This window comes from Anomaloglossus baeobatrachus, chromosome 5 (genome assembly GCF_048569485.1).
Source record: "Anomaloglossus baeobatrachus isolate aAnoBae1 chromosome 5, aAnoBae1.hap1, whole genome shotgun sequence".
NCBI lineage: Eukaryota > Metazoa > Chordata > Amphibia > Anura > Aromobatidae > Anomaloglossus > Anomaloglossus baeobatrachus.
In genome coordinates this window covers 448473822-448492824 of record NC_134357.1, presented here as the reverse complement: position 1 = coordinate 448492824, position 19003 = coordinate 448473822, and the positions used below count along the sequence as shown (strand labels likewise).

The window sequence follows — 19003 nt, the reverse complement described above, 5'->3', positions numbered from 1 at the left end:
GTGACCGCTGCTTGTCCAGCGGAAGCTTCACTAGCGCTGAGAGGGTATGAAACTCCATGCCAAGATACGTTAGTGATTGGGTCGGTGACAGGTTTGACTTTGAGAAGTTGATGATCCACCCGAACGTCTGGAGAGTCTCCAGCGCAACATTCAGGCTGAGTTGGCATGCCTCTTGAGAGGGTGCCTTGCCAAGTAGATCGTCCAAGTAAGGGATCACAGAGTGTCCCTGTGAGTGCAAGACTGCTACCCCTGCCGCCATGACCTTGGTGAACACCCGTGGGGCTGTCGCCAGACCGAATGGCAGAGCTACGAACTGAAGATGGTCGTTCCTATCACGAAACGTAGAAAACATTGGTGCTCTGTAGCAATCGGCACGTGGAGATAAGCATCTTTGATGTCTATTGATGCTAGGAAATTTCCTTGAGACATTGAGGCAATGACGGAGCGGAGGGTTTCATCCGGAACCGCCTGGCCTCCACGTGCTTGTTGAGCAGTTTTAGGTCCAGAACGGAACGGAAAGAGCCATCCTTTTTTGGCACCACAACCAGATTGGAGGAAAACCGTGTCTTGTTCCTGAAGAGGAACAGGGATTACCACTCCTTCTGCCTGCAGAAGAGCATCGGCTCGGTGGGGAGGTGGGGACGGTCTGAAGAATCGAGTCGGAGGACGAGAACAGAACTCTGTCCTGTGCACGTGGGCACAATGTCCCTCACCCACCGGTCTGTGACCTGTGGCAGCTAAATGTCGCCAAAGGCGAGCGAGTCTGCCATCAACCGCGGATGCGGAGAGATGAGAGAGCTGAGAGTCATGAGGAGACCGCCTTGGTAGCGGTTCCTCCGGCTGCCTTCCTTGGGCGTGATTGAGCCCGGCCGGAAGCTGAGCCCCTCTGAGGCTTTTCAGCCCTTTTGGACGAGGACAATTGGGACCTGCCCGAGCTTGGGAAGGACCGAAACCTCGACTGTCCTTCCAGGACAGCATTAATAGGGTAAGTCGCAATGCAGACATTGCGAGGTTACGGACGCCCCTGCGGCACAGATGTACATATGCTCAAGACCAGCTGCGCAAGAACAGCTGAAAGCTTAGGGTGCCCATACGGCTGTGAATGCCGGAGCAACCGACACGCCGATAGCCTCATAGACAGATTTCAACCAGAGTCCATCTGTCAGTCAATGGCATCTTTAAGTGAAGTCCCATCTCCACTGCAACTATGGCTCTAGCCGCAAGCCTGGAGATTGGAGAATCCACCTTTGGACCCTGGGTCCAGCGCTTGACCACGTCAGGGGGAAAGGGATAACGTGTATCCTTAATACGTTTGGAGAAAACGCTTATCTGGTAAGCGTGGTGTTCCTGGACTGCTTCTCTGAAGTCAGCGTGGCCAGAAAAATACTCAGTATACGTTTGAGCTACTGAAATGGGACTTCTCCTGCTGTGAAGCTGACTCCTCCGCTGGGGGAGCTGAGGGAGAAAGATCCAACATTCCATTGATGGACGCTATAGGATCATTCCTTATGGCGTCACCATCCGGTGTATCCGGATTGAGAGCGGTGTCAGGATCAAAGCCCTGATCAGCTACGTCTGCCTCATCATACAGAGAGCCTCCTGGGACCCCCCCCGGAGCACCGATTTTATTCCAAATGAGGGTGGCCAGGGAGCACTGATCCAGATTGCCCATGGCCTGTCCGGACTGCAAGTCTCTATCCCATTGCAACTCCGTCCCTGTCCTTGGACAGGGTTGACAGGTGGTTCCTTTGGCCACGTCTAGTAGAGACCCCGGCTGACCAAGTGCTACAGGGGAGCATTGCACACAATGGGGTTCAGTGCCGTGGAACAGTATCACATGCAGTAAAAACAGCATCGAAAGCCTGTGTTGCTTATATGCTGTTGCCGACTAGCCATCTAGGATATAGAGCCAAGAATGGCGACCGTACAGTGCAATGTATAGTATACAAGCATAAAGTACAAATGAACACTGCAGCACATGCAATACAAGCAGCATAGAAAGCCTGTGCCTTGGCACCCCTGCTTTTCTGCTGCTGTAGACTAGCCATCTAGGGGAATATAGCCCAGAATAGCGACCATACAGTGCAATGTATAGCATACAAGCATAAGTACAAATGAACACTGCAACCCCTGCAATACAAGCAGCATAGAAAAAACCTGTGCCTCAGCACCCTTGCTTTTCTGCTGCTGTAGTCTAGTCATTCTAGGCGAAAATAGCCAAGACTAGCGACCGTACAGTGCAGTGTATAGCATACAAGCATAAATACACATGAACACTTCAGTACATGCAATACAAGCAGCATAGAAAGCCTGTGCCTTAGCACCCCTGCTTTCCTGCTGCTGATATGTCGCCATCTAAGAGGGCATATAGCCAAAAATAGCGACCTATGCAGTGTAAGCATAAAATACAAATGGACAACTGCGGTATTTAGTTTTCAGCACTTCAGGTGCCGCTTACCGCCCGCCTATAAGCGGGTGTGTGGTCGCCCTAGTCCTGTGCCTGGTTGCCCAGAGTCCGTTCTCTCAGCTCGGACTGCAGGAATGGCTGCCGGCGTCCTTCTCCAGCTCGTGTGAGTAGGGGCGGGCCGTGGGCGTGCCCCAAGTCAGAGCGGGAAACCGGCGTCCCACAGTGTCCAGTGAGAGGGCTGGAGCATGTAAATAAGGCTCCAGCCCTCGGCGCTGCTGATTGTACAGCGTCTCTCCCCTACCCTGATTGACAGGGTGGGGGCGGGAACGAAGCGGAGCTAGGCCGCAAAAGCCGGGGACTGGATTTATAAGCGCCGCCGCCGTAAAAGCGCGGTCGGCGCTAAGTCCCCGGCGCACTACAAGTCCCAGCCGCGCCGCCGCTCCCGGAGCGTCCGGCGCGGTAGTTCCCAATACATAAAGTCATTCAGCTAGGCTGCAGTGACTGTAACCCTTTACTGTCCCCGGCGCACTAGCACACCCAGCAAGTCTGGAGTGTGCTGTGCCTGTGTGTACGGGGACACAGAGTACCTGAATGGTGCAGGGCCATGTCCCTGAACGGTACCCAGCTCCGTATCCAGCAGGTTCAATGGGTCTGTGGATGGAGCCCGGCCTCAGGGCTTTGGGGCCGGTAAGATCCCACTTCCTCAGAGCCCCTCAGGGGGATGGGGAAGGAAAACAGCATGTGGGCTCCAGCCTCCGTACCAGCAATAGGTACCTCAACCTTACAAACCACAAGCGGGGTGAGAAGGGAGCATGCTGGGGGCCCTATATGGGCCCTCTTTTCTTCCATCCGATATAGTCAGCAGCTACTGCTGACTAAACAGTGGAGCTATGCGTGGATGTCTGACCTCCTTCGCACAAAGCAGAAAACTGGTGAGCCAGTGATCCCACTGGAGGTGTATAGCCAGAAGGGGAGGGGCCTTACACTTTTTAGTGTAATGCTTTGTGTGGCCTCCGGAGGCAGTAGCTATACACCCAATCGTCTGGGTCTCCCAATGGAGCGCCGAAGAAAACAACTATAAGCATACCTTTAAATCAACAAACGAATGGCTTATACAGAAAAAGATCCTAGTTTTGGAATGGCTCAGAGTCCAGACCTGAATCCAATTGAAAATCTGTGGGAGACGTGAGGAGGGCGCTGTACACAGGAGATGCCCTCACAATCTGACAGATTTGAAGGTACCGCAAGGAAGGGTAAGCAAAGATTGCCGATTCTAGATGTGCCATGCCGATAAGACTTCTACCCAAAAAGATTAAATGCTCAATATAAATTCAAAGAGTACTTCATCCAAGTATTAATTTAAGGGTGTGCATATTTACGCAACCACATTATTTTAGCTCTATTTATTTTCGCACCCAAAAATATTTAAATGAGTTTTTCAACAGATTTGTACAGATTATAGATGACATTAGAGGTTGAGAAAAACTGTAAGATTATTATTCTTGGTATGATTTAATTTATACAACAAAAAATGGCATTTTAACAGGGTATGTAGATTTTTCATATCCGCTATAGAGATATGAGTACAGAATAGGAGATACAGACAGGTGAGAAGAGAGGGAAGAAGACACAAGACCACCTCTCCCTGCTTACTTCTTGATATCTTCTAGGGATATCTCATCTCCTCTCTGAATCCGTGCATCCATTTTTAGAATTTCCTTGGAATGTGGGTTTAAGGGCTGGCGGATCCGGTGATGCAGGGTGATAGGTCTGTGAGAGACAACATGCACTTAATACTGTATTGGACTCCTCCTATCATCTACCTGTATTATGCCTAAATATCTGTGAGTGCCTTACCTGAGACCTTCCAGTGGTTTACCCTCCCTGAGGTATCCGGACACTCGGAGGTTGCTCCCGGGGTATGGAAATTCAGACAGCTCCATTTGTTCACTATATACGCGCAGTATCTTTAGCTTGTTACGAAGGGTGAGGAGCTTTTCTAGAAAGAATAAGACCAATCTGAGAATTCTTGCGTTCCATCCGTTCACACTTACAGTAAAAGGAAGCATTGCCCATAGCTGCCCCTGTCTGGTGAATAGGGCAACGTCCTCATTATGTGAGCGCCAACTCTTACCAGCTACAACATCCACGGACTTATTGGAAGGGCCACAATACATCAGCACCTGCCTGTCGCCCCCTTTCCCTTCTTCTTCGTCCGTTGTCACAATCTCTAGATCTTGATTAGCTTCATTGAACCAGTAAACCAGGTGAGCGCCGACTACCGTTTTCCCAGTTCCTGATAAAAGATAGGAGCCCACAGGTTACCCATATATACTTGCTTAGATACATCAGCTCATCAGACGGTATCACACATGATAGGCTTAGATGCAGTAGCTCAAAAGACAGTATTAAACATGATAGGTTTAGATGCAGGAGCTCAGAAGACAGTATTAAACATGATAGGCTTAGATGCAGGAGCTCAGAAGACAGTATTAAACATGATAGGTTTAGATGCAGGAGCTCAGAAGACAGTATTAAACATGATAGGTTTAGATGCAGGAGCTCAGAAGACAGTATTAAACATGATAGGCTTAGATGCAGGAGCTCAGAAGACAGTATTAAACATGATAGGCTTAGATGCAGGAGCTCAGAAGACAGTATTAAACATGATAGGCTTAGATGCTGGAGCTCAGAAGACAGTATTAAACATGATAGGTTTAGATGCAGGAGCTCAGAAGACAGTATTAAACATGATAGGCTTAAATGCAGGAGCTCAGAAGACAGTATTAAACATGATAGGCTTAGATGCAGGAGCTCAGAAGACAGTATTAAACATGATAGGCTTAGATGCAGGAGCTCAGAAGACAGTATTAAACATGATAGGTTTAGATGCAGGAGCTCAGAAGACAGTATTACACATGATAGGCTTAGATGCAGGAGCTCAGAAGACAGTATTAAACATGATAGGCTTAGATGCAGGAGCTCAGAAGACAGTATTAAACATGATAGGCTTAGATGCAGTAGCTCAAAAGACAGTATTAAACATGATAGGCTTAGATGCAGGAGCTCAGAAGACAGTATTAAACATGATAGGCTTAGATGCAGGAGCTCAGAAGACAGTATTAAACATGATAGGCTTAGATGCAGGAGCTCAGAAGACAGTATTAAACATGATAGGCTTAGATGCAGGAGCTCAGAAGACAGTATTAAACATGATAGGCTTAGATGCAGGAGCTCAGAAGACAGTATTAAACATGATAGGCTTAGATGCAGTAGCTCAAAAGACAGTATTAAACATGATAGGCTTAGATGCAGGAGCTCAGAAGACAGTATTAAACATGATAGGCTTAGATGCAGGAGCTCAGAAGACAGTATTAAACATGATAGGCTTAGATGCAGGAGCTCAGAAGTCAGTATTAAACATGATAGGCTTAGATGCAGGAGCTCAGAAGACAGTATTAAACATGATAGGCTTAGATGCAGGAGCTCAGAAGACAGTATTAAACATGATAGGCTTAGATGCAGGAGCTCAGAAGACAGTATTAAACATGATAGGCTTAGATGCAGGAGCTCAGAAGACAGTATTAAACATGATAGGCTTAGATGCAGTAGCTCAAAAGACAGTATTAAACATGATAGGCTTAGATGCAGGAGCTCAGAAGACAGTATTAAACATGATAGGCTTAGATGCAGGAGCTCAGAAGACAGTATTAAACATGATAGGCTTAGATGCAGGAGCTCAGAAGACAGTATTAAACATGATAGGCTTAGATGCAGGAGCTCAGAAGACAGTATTAAACATGATAGGCTTAGATGCAGGAGCTCAGAAGACAGTATTAAACATGATAGGCTCTTTGGTCTTCACCATAGTGGAGTTTGGAGTGTGACTATTTGAGGTTGTGGACAGGTGTCTTTTATACTGATAACAAGTTCAAGCAGGTGCCCTCACTACAGGTAATGAGTGGAGGACAGAGGAGCCTCTTAAAGAAGAAGTTACAGGTCTATGAGAGTCAGAAATCTTGCATATTTTTAGGTGACTAAGAAGGGAATTTTGTTTACTTACCGTAAATTCCTTTTCTTCTAGCTCCAATTGGGAGACCCAGACAATTCGGGTGTATAGCTATGCTTCCGGAGGCCACACAAAGTATTACACTAAAAGTGTAAAGCCCCTCCCCTTCTGCCTATACACCCCCCGTGCTCACGGGCTCCTCAGTTTTGGTGCAAAAGCAAGAAGGAGGAAAAAATTATAAATTGGTTTAAAGTAAATTCAATCCGAAGGAATATCGGAGAACTGAAACCATTCAACATGAACAACATGTGTACACAAAAAACAGGGGCGGGTGCTGGGTCTCCCAATTGGAGCTAGAAGAAAAGGAATTTACGGTAAGTAAACAAAATTCCCTTCTTCTTTGTCGCTCCATTGGGAGACCCAGACAATTGGGACGTCCAAAAGCAGTCCCTGGGTGGGTAAATAATACCTCATAATAGAGCCGCAACCGGCTCCGTCCTACAGGTGGGCAACCGCCGCCTGAAGGACTCGCCTACCTAGGCTGGCATCTGCCGAAGCATAGGTATGCACCTGATAGTGTTTCGTGAAAGTGTGCAGGCTCGACCAGGTAGCTGCCTGACACACCTGCTGAGCCGTAGCCTGGTGCCGCAAAGCCCAGGACGCTCCCACGGCCCTGGTAGAATGGGCCTTCAGCCCTGAGGGAACCGGAAGCCCCGAGGAACGATAAGCCTCGAGAATTGGTTCCTTGATCCACCGAGCCAGGGTTGATTTGGAAGCTTGTGTCCTTTTACGCTGGCCAGCGACAAGGACAAAGAGTGCATCCGAGCGGTGCAGGGGCACCGTACGAGAAATGTAGAATCTGAGTGCTCTCACCAGATCTAACAAGTGCAAATCCTTTTCACATTGGTGAACTGGATGAGGACAAAAAGAGGGTAAGGAGATATCCTGATTGAGATGAAAGGGGGATACCACCTTAGGGAGAAAGTCCGGAACCGGACGCAGAACCACCTTGTCCTGGTGAAACACCAGGAAGGGGGCTTTGCATGACAGCGCTGCTAGCTCAGACACTCTCCGAAGTGAAGTGACTGCTACTAGGAAAACCACCTTCTGCGAAAGGCGTGAGAGAGAGATATCCCTCATTGGCTCGAACGGTGGTTTCTGAAGAACCATCAGCACCCTGTTCAGATCCCAGGGTTCTAACGGACGCTTGTAAGGAGGGACGATGTGACAAACCCCCTGCAGGAACGTGCGTACCTGTGGAAGTCTGGCTAGGCGCTTCTGAAAAAAGACAGAGAGCGCAGAGACTTGTCCCTTAAGGGAGCCGAGCGACAAACCCTTTTCCAATCCGGATTGAAGGAAGGACAGAAAAGTGGGCAAGGTAAACGGCCAGGGAGAAAAACCCTGAGCAGAGCACCACGACAGGAATATTTTCCACGTCCTGTGGTAGATCTTGGCGGACGTTGGTTTCCTAGCCTGTCTCATAGTGGCAATGACCTCTTGAGATAATCCTGAAGACGCTAGGATCCAGGACTCAATGGCCACACAGTCAGGTTGAGGGCCGCAGAATTCAGATGGAAAAACGGCCCTTGAGACAGCAAGTCTGGTCGGTCTGGTAGTGCCCACGGTTGGCCGACCGTGAGATGCCACAGATCCGGGTACCACAACCTCCTCGGCCAGTCTGGAGCGACGAGGATGGCGCGGCGGCAGTCGGCCCTGATCTTGCGTAACACTCTGGGCAACAGTGCCAGAGGAGGAAACACATAAGGGAGTTGAAACTGCGACCAATCCTGAACTAAGGCGTCTGCCGCCAGAGCTCTGTGATCTTGAGACCGTGCCATGAATGTCGGGACCTTGTTGTTGTGCCGGGACGCCATTAGGTCGACGTCCGGCATGCCCCAGCGGCAACAGATCTCCTGAAACACGTCCGGGTGAAGGGACCATTCCCCTGCGTCCATGCCCTGGCGACTGAGAAAGTCTGCTTCCCAGTTTTCTACGCCCGGGATGTGAACTGCGGATATGGTGGAGGCTGTGGCTTCCACCCACAGCAGAATCCGCCGAACTTCCTGGAAGGCTTGCCGACTGCGTGTCCCGCCTTGGTGGTTGATGTATGCCACCGCTGTGGAGTTGTCCGACTGAATTCGGATCTGTTTGCCTTCCAGCCACGGCTGGAACGCCTTTAGGGCAAGATACACTGCCCTTATCTCCAGAACATTGATCTGAAGGGAGGACAATGTCTGAGTCCAAGTCCCCAGAGCCCTGTGGTGGAGAAAGACCGCTCCCCACCCTGACAGGCTCGCGTCCGTCGTGACCACCGCCCAGGATGGGGGCAGGAAGGATTTCCCCTTCGACAGAGAAGTGGGGAGGAGCCACCACTGAAGGGAAGCTTTGGCTGCCCGAGAAAGGGAGACGTTCCTGTCGAGGGACGTCGACTTCCTGTCCCATTTGCGGAGAATGTCCCATTGAAGTGGGCGCAGATGAAACTGAACGGGACGGAAGGATCCGTCCTTTTTTGGCACCACGAACAAGTTGGAGTAAAAACCGTGACCCCGTTGCTGAAGAGGAACAGGGATCACCACTCCTTCCGCCTTCAGGGTGCCCACCGCCTGCAGAAGAGCCTCGGCTCTGTCGGGGGGCGGAGATGTTCTGAAGAAACGAGTCGGAGGACGAGAGCTGAACTCTATCCTGTAACCGTGAGATAGAATGTCTCTCACCCATCGGTCTTTTACTTGTGGCAGCCAGGCGTCGCAAAAGCGGGAGAGCCTGCCACCGACCGAGGATGCGGTTTGAGGAGGCCGAAAGTCATGAGGAGGCCGCTTTGGGAGCGGTTCCTCCGGCGGTCTTTTTAGGACGTGACTTAGACCGCCATGCATCGGAGTTCCTCTGATCTTTCTGAGGCCTTTTGGACGAGGAAAATTGAGACCTGCCCGCGGTCCGAAAGGACCGAAACCTCGATTGTACCTTCCGTGGTTGAGGTCTGTTTGGTTTGGACTGGGGTAAGGATGAATCCTTTCCCTTGGATTGTTTAATGATTTCATCCAATCGCTCACCAAACAAGCGGTCGCCAGACAATGGCAAACCGGTTAAGAACTTTTTGGAAGCAGAGTCTGCCTTCCATTCACGTAGCCACATGGCCCTGCGGAGTACCACCGAATTGGCGGATGCCACCGCCGTACGGCTCGCCGAGTCCAGGATAGCATTAATGGCGTAGGACGCAAACGCCGACGCCTGATTGGTTAAGGACACCACTTGCGGGGCAGATGTACGTGTTACTGCATTAATCTGCGCCTGACAAGCTGAGATAGCTTGGAGTGCCCATACGGCTGCGAATGCTGGAGCAAAAGACGCGCCTATAGCTTCATAGATGGATTTCAACCATAGTTCCATCTGTCTGTCAGTGGCATCTTTGAGTGAAGCCCCATCTTCCACTGCAACTACGGATCTAGCCGCCAGTCTGGAGATTGGAGGATCCACCTTAGGACACTGAGTCCAGCCCTTGACAACCTCGGGGGGGAAGGGATAACGTGTGTCCTTAAGGCGCTTGGAAAAACGCTTGTCTGGACAGTCTCGGTTTTTTTGGATTGCCTCTCTGAAGTCAGAGTGATCCAGAAACATATTTAATGTACGCTTTGGAAACCTGAAACGGAATTTCTCCTGAGAAGCAGACTCCTCAATTGGAGGAGCTGGGGGAGAAATATCCAACACCTGATTGATGGTCGCTATAAGGTCATTCACTACTGCGTCACCTTCAGGTGTATCTAGGTTGAGAGCGGCTTCAGGATCAGAATCCTGATCTGATACCTCCGCTTCATCCTCCAGAGAGTCCCCCTGCTGGGACCCTGAACAGTGTGATGAAGTGGAGGGAATTTCCCAGCGACCCCGCTTGGGCGGCCTGGGACTGCGGTCCGTGTCAGAGACCTCACCCTGGGACCTATGGGTTACCCCAGGGGCACTTTGCTGTTCCAATTGAGGGGGACCAGGGGTCAAGGATTGGATAGAGCCCGGGGCCTGAATCACCGGTCTGGACTGCAATGCTTCCAGTATTTTAGCAGACCATTTATCCATACTCTCAGACAGTTTGTCAGCAAAGGCTGCAAACTCCGTCCCTGTCACCTGGACAGTGGTAGCAGGTGGTTCCACCTGGGCCACCAGTCGCAGAGGCTCCGGCTGAGTAAGTGCCACAGGGGCCGAGCATTGCACACAATGAGGGTCAGTGGAACCTGCCGATAGTACAGCTGTACATGAGGTACAGGTTGCAAAGTACGCCTGTGCTTTGGCACCCTTGCTTTTTGCGGATGACATGTTGTCTCCTCTGAGAACAACCAGGAGGGTATATAGCCAAAAAAACAACAGAGCGACCGTACAGTGCAAATGTATAGCCTATAAGCCTATATATATATACACTTCGGTACTCAGTGGGGCCAGCACCACAGGTGCTGCTTACCGACCGCTCAGAGCGGTTGTGTGATCACCAGATTCCCTGCCTGGGTCTCCCTGTGTTGTCTCTCCTCTCCAGCGTCTGAATCGCTGACAGGAATGGCTGCCGGCGTTCTGTGGGGAGGAGGGGACCGTGGGCGTGCCCAAGAAAAGTGCGGGAATCCAGTGCCCCACTGTACTGAGTGAGGAGGGAGGAGGATACTAATGTATGCTCCAGCCCTCAGCGCTGACGATCCGTGCAGCGTCCCGCCCTTCCCCTGACTGGCAGGCCTGTGGGCGGGAATATACGACACTAGGCCGCAGAAGCCGGGGACTAAAGTTATAAGCGCGGCCGGCAATAAGCGCGGCCGCGCGGTAGTCCCCGGCGCACTAACACACCCAGCAGTGCTGCAGTGTGTATGGCACAAGCGCTCCATGCGCGGTAGTCCCCGGCGCACTAACACACCCAGCAGTGCTGCAATGTGTATGGCACAAGCGCTCCATGCGCGGTAGTCCCCGGCGCACTAACACACCCAGCAGTGCTGTAATGTGTATGGCACCAGCGCTCCATGCGCGGTCCCCACGGGGACACAGAGTACCTCATAGTAGCAGGGCCTTGTCCCTGACGATACCCAGCTCCTATCCTGCAGATTCCCAGGGGCTGCGGAGGGAGCACGGTCCCAGTGCCTGGAGACCGATCCGGATCCCACTTCACCCAGAGCCCATTAAGGGATGGGGAAGGAAAACAGCATGTGGCTCCTGCCTGTGTACCCGCAATGGGTACCTCAACCTTAACAACACCGCCGACAAAGTGGGGTGAGAAGGGAGCATGCCGGGGGCCCTGTTATGGGCCCTCTTTTCTTCCATCCGACCTAGTCAGCAGCTGCTGCTGACTAAGTTGTGGAGCTTATGCGTGGATGTCTGCCTCCTTCGCACAAAGCATAAAAACTGAGGAGCCCGTGAGCACGGGGGGTGTATAGGCAGAAGGGGAGGGGCTTTACACTTTCAGTGTAATACTTTGTGTGGCCTCCGGAGGCATAGCTATACACCCGAATTGTCTGGGTCTCCCAATGGAGCGACAAAGAAATACTTATTTTCCACCATAATTTGCAAAAAAAAAATCTTGCCAAGTCAGAGAAAGTGATTTTCTGGATTTATTTTCTCATTTTGTCTCTCATAGTTGTGGTCTCCCTATGATGTCAATTACAGGCCTCTCTCATCTTTATACGTGGGAGAACTTGCACAATTGGTGGCTGGCTACTTTTTTTCCCCACTGTAAGTCCCCTGTCTTATACTCACCCTCTGGAATTTTTATTTTCTGAGATGCTCCTTGTCCCGCGGCACCATCTTGAGATAGTTACTTATGACTGGCAGAAGTCAGAAGTTACGTCACAAGCTGCCAATACATGTCTGAGTGCCAGAATGAGGCTCTCATAGACTTACATTGTTGTGACCTCAGGCCGCTCCATGAAACACTGGAGTTGCCGACAGGTCACAAAGTGGTGCTGTCCGACGACAGTGAAAACAGATTAAGACGCCGGAGGGTGAGTATAACACTAGATGCAAGGGAACTGATATTTAAAGCACCACTCCAGCGGAGAAATAAAAAAGAGCGCTGGACTGGTGCTTTAATACCCAATGCCACCCCAAAAAAAATCAGATGAACAAGCAAAACGCCTGCTCATCAGGTGCAATGTTTTTTAACACTAGAAGTCCTAGAAATTTTGAGCTCCCCCCTGAAGTCCCGAAAGAGGGTCAAATTACCCTTAGTCCAAACTACAATAAACTGAATAGAACTAACTAGAAACTAAATGGCTAAACTCAATGGAAAACAACAACCTCCTGTGGTGCGACAGTAATGGCCTTAATTACAGAACAAAAGACGGTGATTATAGGATGTTAGCTAAAATCCTTCAGGTCATTCGACCCGTCTCTGGGTTCCAAAGGTTGAAATGGTAAATGACCCTTTTCTGGGACTTCTAATGTTAAGCAGTCCTAAAATGCATTGTTCTTGACAGCACATTGTCCTTGTGTGATTAGAATGTGCTGCTGATAACAATGATATGTGCATGGGACCATCATATTACCAATTGTTTTGTGTGCACAGAGTTCTGGTTTGCTTCTCTAAACAAGTTATTAAATTACCTCCGCCTAGATTGGGCAGTGTAAATGGTCCGTTAAGACTCATCACTAACTTGATGTGAATATCACTTACAGGGGTTGTCCCCATTCAGTAAATGCCCCCATTTACAGGTGCTTATAACAACAACAACAATAATAAACAACGCACCTTACTGAACCTCCACGGGAGTAGTGGCAAGTCTCCGCCGCTGTTCCCTGCGTCTGGCATTGGCTGAGGTACTGACATCACACCGACAGTCCAGCAAACAATCAGTGAGATCATTGGCTCTGCACATGTTAACCCCCCCCTTCAAGAGCCACTGATTGGCTGTCGCACTGTCGGTGTGATGTCAGCACCGTAGGGAATGCCAGACGCCGGGAACAACAGCTCAGACTTGGCGCTGGAGGCTGACGCAGTTTATTTTTTTATACTCACCTGCAGCTGGGGACCAACATTTACTAAAAGAGAACAATCCCTTTATATGATGAGCTACGTTCACCACAAAAGTAAAAAGCAATCTCAAATGGTGGCTGTGATGATAAAATGTCAATGGGAGTGTGTCAGCCTGGCTCCTTGTCTCGTTTGTTCCCCCTGCATACCCAAATGCCCATGTCACGATGTGACTGCCGGATAGCGAGTGACAAGGGGTTCTATACTGTTTCTTAGGCTAGTGAACCCAAACTATCCCTTTCCTCTGGATTACTCCAAGTGGTGGAGATGTCGGAGTCCCGTGCCTTACTATACTCCTGAGCAGATCTAAACTGTTCCCTTTCCTCCAGAGAAGGAAGGGGCAGCAGTGTGGTGGTAGCACAGATAAGAGACAAGACATGGAAAAGAAGGGAATTTTGTTTACTTACCGTAAATTCCTTTTCTTCTAGCTCCAATTGGGAGACCCAGACAATTGGGTGTATAGGCTATGCCTCCGGAGGCCGCACAAAGTATTACACTTAAAAGTGTTAAGCCCCTCCCCTTCTGCCTATACACCCCCGTGCTCCCACGGGCTCCTCAGTTTTGGTGCAAAAGCAAGAAGGAGGAAAAAGAATTATAAACTGGTTTAAAGTAACTTCAATCCGAAGGAATATCGGAGAACTGAAACCATTCAACATGAACAACATGTGTACACAAAAAAACAGGGGCGGGCGCTGGGTCTCCCAATTGGAGCTAGAAGAAAAGGAATTTACGGTAAGTAAACAAAATTCCCTTCTTCTTTGTCGCTCCATTGGGAGACCCAGACAATTGGGACGTCCAAAAGCAGTCCCTGGGTGGGTAAAATAATACCTCGTAAGAGAGCCGTAAAACGGCCTCTTCCTACAGGTGGGCAACCGCCGCCTGAAGGACTCGTCTACCTAGGCTGGCATCCGCCGAAGCATAGGTATGCACCTGATAGTGTTTCGTGAAAGTGTGCAGGCTCGACCAGGTAGCCGCCTGACACACCTGCTGAGCCGTAGCCTGGTGCCTCAAAGCCCAGGACGCGCCCACGGCTCTGGTAGAATGGGCCTTCAGCCCTGAGGGAACCGGAAGCCCAGCCGAACGGTAGGCTTCGAGAATTGGCTCCTTGATCCACCGAGCCAAGGTTGATTTGGAAGCCTGTGACCCTTTACGCTGGCCAGCGACAAGGACAAAGAGTGCATCCGAGCGGCGCAGGGGCGCCGTACGAGAAATGTAGAGTCTGAGTGCTCTCACCAGATCTAACAAGTGCAAATCCTTTTCACATTGGTGAACTGGATGAGGACAAAAAGAAGGTAAGGAGATATCTTGATTGAGATGAAAGGGGGATACCACCTTAGGGAGAAATTCCGGAACCGGACGCAGAACCACCTTGTCCTGGTGAAAAACCAGGAAAGGGGATTTGCATGACAGCGCTGCTAGCTCAGACACTCTCCGAAGTGAAGTGACTGCTACTAGAAAAACCACTTTCTGCGAAAGGCGTGAGAGAGAAATATCTCTCATTGGCTCGAATGGTGGTTTCTGAAGAACCATCAGCACCCTGTTCAGATCCCAGGGTTCTAACGGCCGCTTGTAAGGAGGAACGATGTGACAAACCCCCTGCAGGAACGTGCGTACCTGTGGAAGTCTGGCTAGGCGCTTCTGGAAAAACACAGAGAGCGCTGAGACTTGTCCCTTAAGGGAGCCGAGCGACAAACCCTTTTCCAGTCCAGATTGAAGGAAGGACAGAAAAGTGGGCAAGGCAAAAGGCCAGGGAGAAAAACCCTGAGCAGAGCACCACGACAGGAAAATTTTCCACGTCCTGTGGTAGATCTTGGCAGACGTTGGTTTCCTAGCCTGTCTCATAGTGGCAATGACGTCTTGAGATAACCCTGAAGACGCTAGGATCCAGGACTCAATGGCCACACAGTCAGGTTGAGGGCCGCAGAATTCAGATGGAAAAACGGCCCTTGAGATAGCAAGTCTGGTCGGTCTGGTAGTGCCCACGGTTGGCCGACCGTGAGATGCCACAGATCCGGGTACCACGACCGCCTCGGCCAGTCTGGAGCGACGAGAATGACGCGGCGGCAGTCGGCCCTGATCTTGCGTAACACTCTGGGCAACAGTGCCAGCGGAGGAAACACATAAGGGAGCTGAAACTGCGACCAATCCTGAACTAAGGCGTCTGCCGCCAGAGCTCTGGGATCTTGAGACCGTGCCATGAACGTCGGTACCTTGTTGTTGTGCCGGGACGCCATGAGGTCGACGTCCGGCACCCCCCAGCGGCAACAGATCTCCTGAAACACGTCCGGGTGAAGGGACCATTCCCCTGCGTCCATGCCCTGGCGACTGAGATAATCTGCTTCCCAGTTTTCCACGCCTGGAATGTGAACTGCAGAGATGGTGGAGGCCGTGGCTTCCACCCACATCAAAATCCGCCAGACTTCCTGGAAGGCTTGCCGACTGCGTGTGCCGCCTTGGTGGTTGATGTATGCCACCGCTGTGGAATTGTCCGACTGAATTCTGATCTGCTTGCCTTCCAGCCACTGCTGGAACGCTTTCAGGGCAAGATACACTGCCCGTATTTCCAGAACATTGATCTGAAGCGAGGACTCTTGCTGGGTCCACGTACCCTGAGCCCTGTGGTGGAGAAAAACCGCTCCCCACCCTGACAGACTCGCGTCCGTCGTGACCACCTCCCAGGATGGGGGTAGGAAGGATTTCCCCTTCGATAATGAAGTGGGAAGAAGCCACCACCGAAGGGAAGCTTTGGTCGCCTGAGAGAGGGAGACGTTCCTGTCGAGGGACGTCGGCTTCCTGTCCCATTTGCGTAGGATGTCCCATTGAAGAGGACGCAGGTGAAACTGCGCGAAAGGAACTGCCTCCATTGCTGCCACCATCTTCCCCAGGAAGTGCATGAGGCGCCTCAAGGGGTGTGACTGGCCTTGAAGGAGAGATTGTACCCCTGTCTGTAGTGACCGCTGCTTGATCAGCGGAAGCTTCACTATCGCTGAGAGGGTATGAAACTCCATGCCAAGGTTTGTGAGCGATTGGGCCGGTGTCAGATTTGACTTTGGAAAATTGATGATCCACCCGAAACTCTGGAGAGTCTCCAGGGTAGCGTCGAGGCTGTGTTGGCATGCCTCTTGAGAGGGTGCCTTGATCAGGAGATCATCCAAGTAAGGGATCACCGAGTGACCCTGAGAGTGGAGGACCGCTACTACAGTAGCCATAACCTTGGTGAAAACCCGTGGGGCTGTTGCCAGGCCGAACGGCAGTGCCACGAACTGCAGGTGTTCGTTTTCTATGGCGAAGCGCAAGAAGCGCTGGTGCTCTGGAGCAATCGGTACGTGGAGATAAGCATCTTTGATATCGATCGATGCAAGGAAATCTCCTTGGGACATTGAGGCGATGACGGAGCGGAGGGATTCCATCCGGAACCGCCTGGTCTTTACGTGTTTGTTGAGAAGTTTCAGGTCCAGGACAGGACGGAAAGACCCGTCCTTCTTTGGGACCACAAACAAGTTGGAGTAAAAACCGTGGCCCTGTTGCTGAAGAGGAACAGGGACCACCACTCCTTCTGCCTTCAGAGTGCCCAGCGCCTGCAGAAGAGCCTCGGCTCGCTCGGGAGGCGGGGATGACCTGAAGAATCGAGTCGGGGGACGAGAGGTGAACTCTATCTTGTAACCGTGAGACAGAATGTCTCTCACCCAACGGTCTTTTACCCGTGGCAGCCAGGCGTCGCAAAAGCGGGAGAGCCTGCCACCGACCGAAGATGCGGAGTGAGGAGGCCGAAAGTCATGAGGAAGCCGCTTTGGTAGCGGCACCTCCGGTGGCCTTTTTAGGACGTGACTTAGACCGCCATGCGTCAGAGTTCCTTTGATCTTTCTGAGGCCTTTTGGACGAGGAGAATTGGGACCTGCCCGCGCCCCGAAAGGACCGAAACCTCGACTGCCCCTTCCTCTGTTGGGGTATGTTCGGTTTGGGCTGGGGTAAGGATGTATCCTTTCCCTTGGATTGTTTGATGATTTCATCCAAACGCTCGCCAAACAATCGGTCGCCAGAAATTGGCAAACTGGTTAAGCGCTTTTTGGAAACAGAATCTGCCTTCCATTCCCGTAGCCACAAGGCCCTGCGGAGTACCACCGAATTGGCGGCTGCAACCGCCGTACGGCTCGCAGAGTCCAGGACAGCATTAATAGCGTAAGACGCAAATGCCGACGTCTGAGTGGTTATGGACGCCACCTGTGGCGCGGACGTGCGTGTGGCTGCGTCAATTTGCGCTTGACCTGCTGAGATAGCTTGTAGCGCCCATACGGCTGCGAACGCTGGGGCAAAAGAAGCGCCGATAGCTTCATAGATGGATTTCAACCAGAGCTCCATCTGCCTGTCAGTGGCATCTTTGAGTGAAGCCCCATCTTCCACTGCAAGTATGGATCTAGCTGCCAGTCTGGAGATTGGAGGATCCACTTTGGGACACTGAGCCCAACTTTTGACCACGTCAGGGGGAAAAGGATAACGTGTATCCTTAAGGCGCTTAGAAAAACGCTTATCTGGACAAGCATGGTGATTCTGGACTGCCTCTCTGAAATCAGAGTGGTCCAGAAACATACTCGGTGTACGCTTGGGAAACCTGAAACGGAATTTCTCCTGCTGAGAAGCTGACTCCTCCACCGGAGGAGCTGAGGGAGAAATATCCAACATACGATTGATGGACGCAATAAGGTCGTTCACTATGGCGTCCCCGTCCGGAGTATCAAGATTGAGAGCGGCCTCAGGATCAGAATCCTGATCAGCTGTCTCCGCATCATCAACCAGAGATTCCCCCCTCTGAGACCCTGCACAATATGATGATGTCGAGGGAAAATCTAAGCGAGCTCGCTTAGTCGGTCTGGGGCTGGGGTCTGTGTCAGAACCCTCAGCCTGGGATCCATGAGATACCCCGGGAGGACATTGTTGGTCCAGCTGAGGTGGGCCAGGGAACAAAGATTCAACAGAGTCCCTGTGCTGAGATACCGGCCTGGACTGCAAGGCTTCTAGTATCTTAGCCATAGTCTCAGAGAGTTTTGCAAACTCCGTCCCCGTCACCTGAACAGTGTTAGCAGGTGGCTCCCCCTGGGCCCCTCTTAGCAGAGGCTCCGGCTGAGTAAGTGCCACAGGGGCCGAACAGTGCACACAATGAGGGTCAGTGGAACCTGCCGGTAGCGGGGTCGTACATGCGGCGCAGGCAACCTAATAAGCCTGTGTTTTGGCACCCCTGCCTTTCGTGGGCGCCATGCTATTATCTTCCCTGAGTAACACAATAGGGTATATAGCCAGAAATCAACTGTGCACCATACAGTGTAAAACATATATACCATAAACATATAATGTTACACTACTGCACAATGGGGCTAGCACCACAGGTCCTGCTTACCACCCGCCTAAAGCGGTTGTGAGGCCACCAGAGTCCCTGCCTGGGTCTCCCAGACTTTGTCCCCCTCTGCTGCGTCCGAGGAGCTGACAGGAATGGCTGCCGGCGTCCTGAGGAGAGGAGGGAGCCGTGGGCGTGACCCAGAAAGTGCGGGAACTGGTGCCCGCACTGTGCACAGTGAGGGGGGTGGAGTATGCAAAGCATGCTCCAGCC

At 51.3% G+C, this 19003-nt stretch overlaps 1 protein-coding gene across 2 annotated transcripts in view; it reads right to left on the bottom strand.

Annotated features, from left to right (window-relative positions):
- The window catches only part of HELZ2 (helicase with zinc finger 2), a 105428-nt gene that overhangs the window by 31029 nt on the left and 55396 nt on the right, over positions 1-19003 (bottom strand). For both annotated transcript variants that reach the window (XM_075350503.1, XM_075350504.1), the window contains exons 12-14: positions 4542-4703; positions 4265-4406; positions 4061-4177 (exon numbers count right to left, since the gene is read on the bottom strand). In XM_075350503.1, the coding sequence (XP_075206618.1) occupies positions 4061-4177; positions 4265-4406; positions 4542-4703 (421 nt within the window). The remainder of the gene's footprint in view (positions 1-4060; positions 4178-4264; positions 4407-4541; positions 4704-19003) is intronic.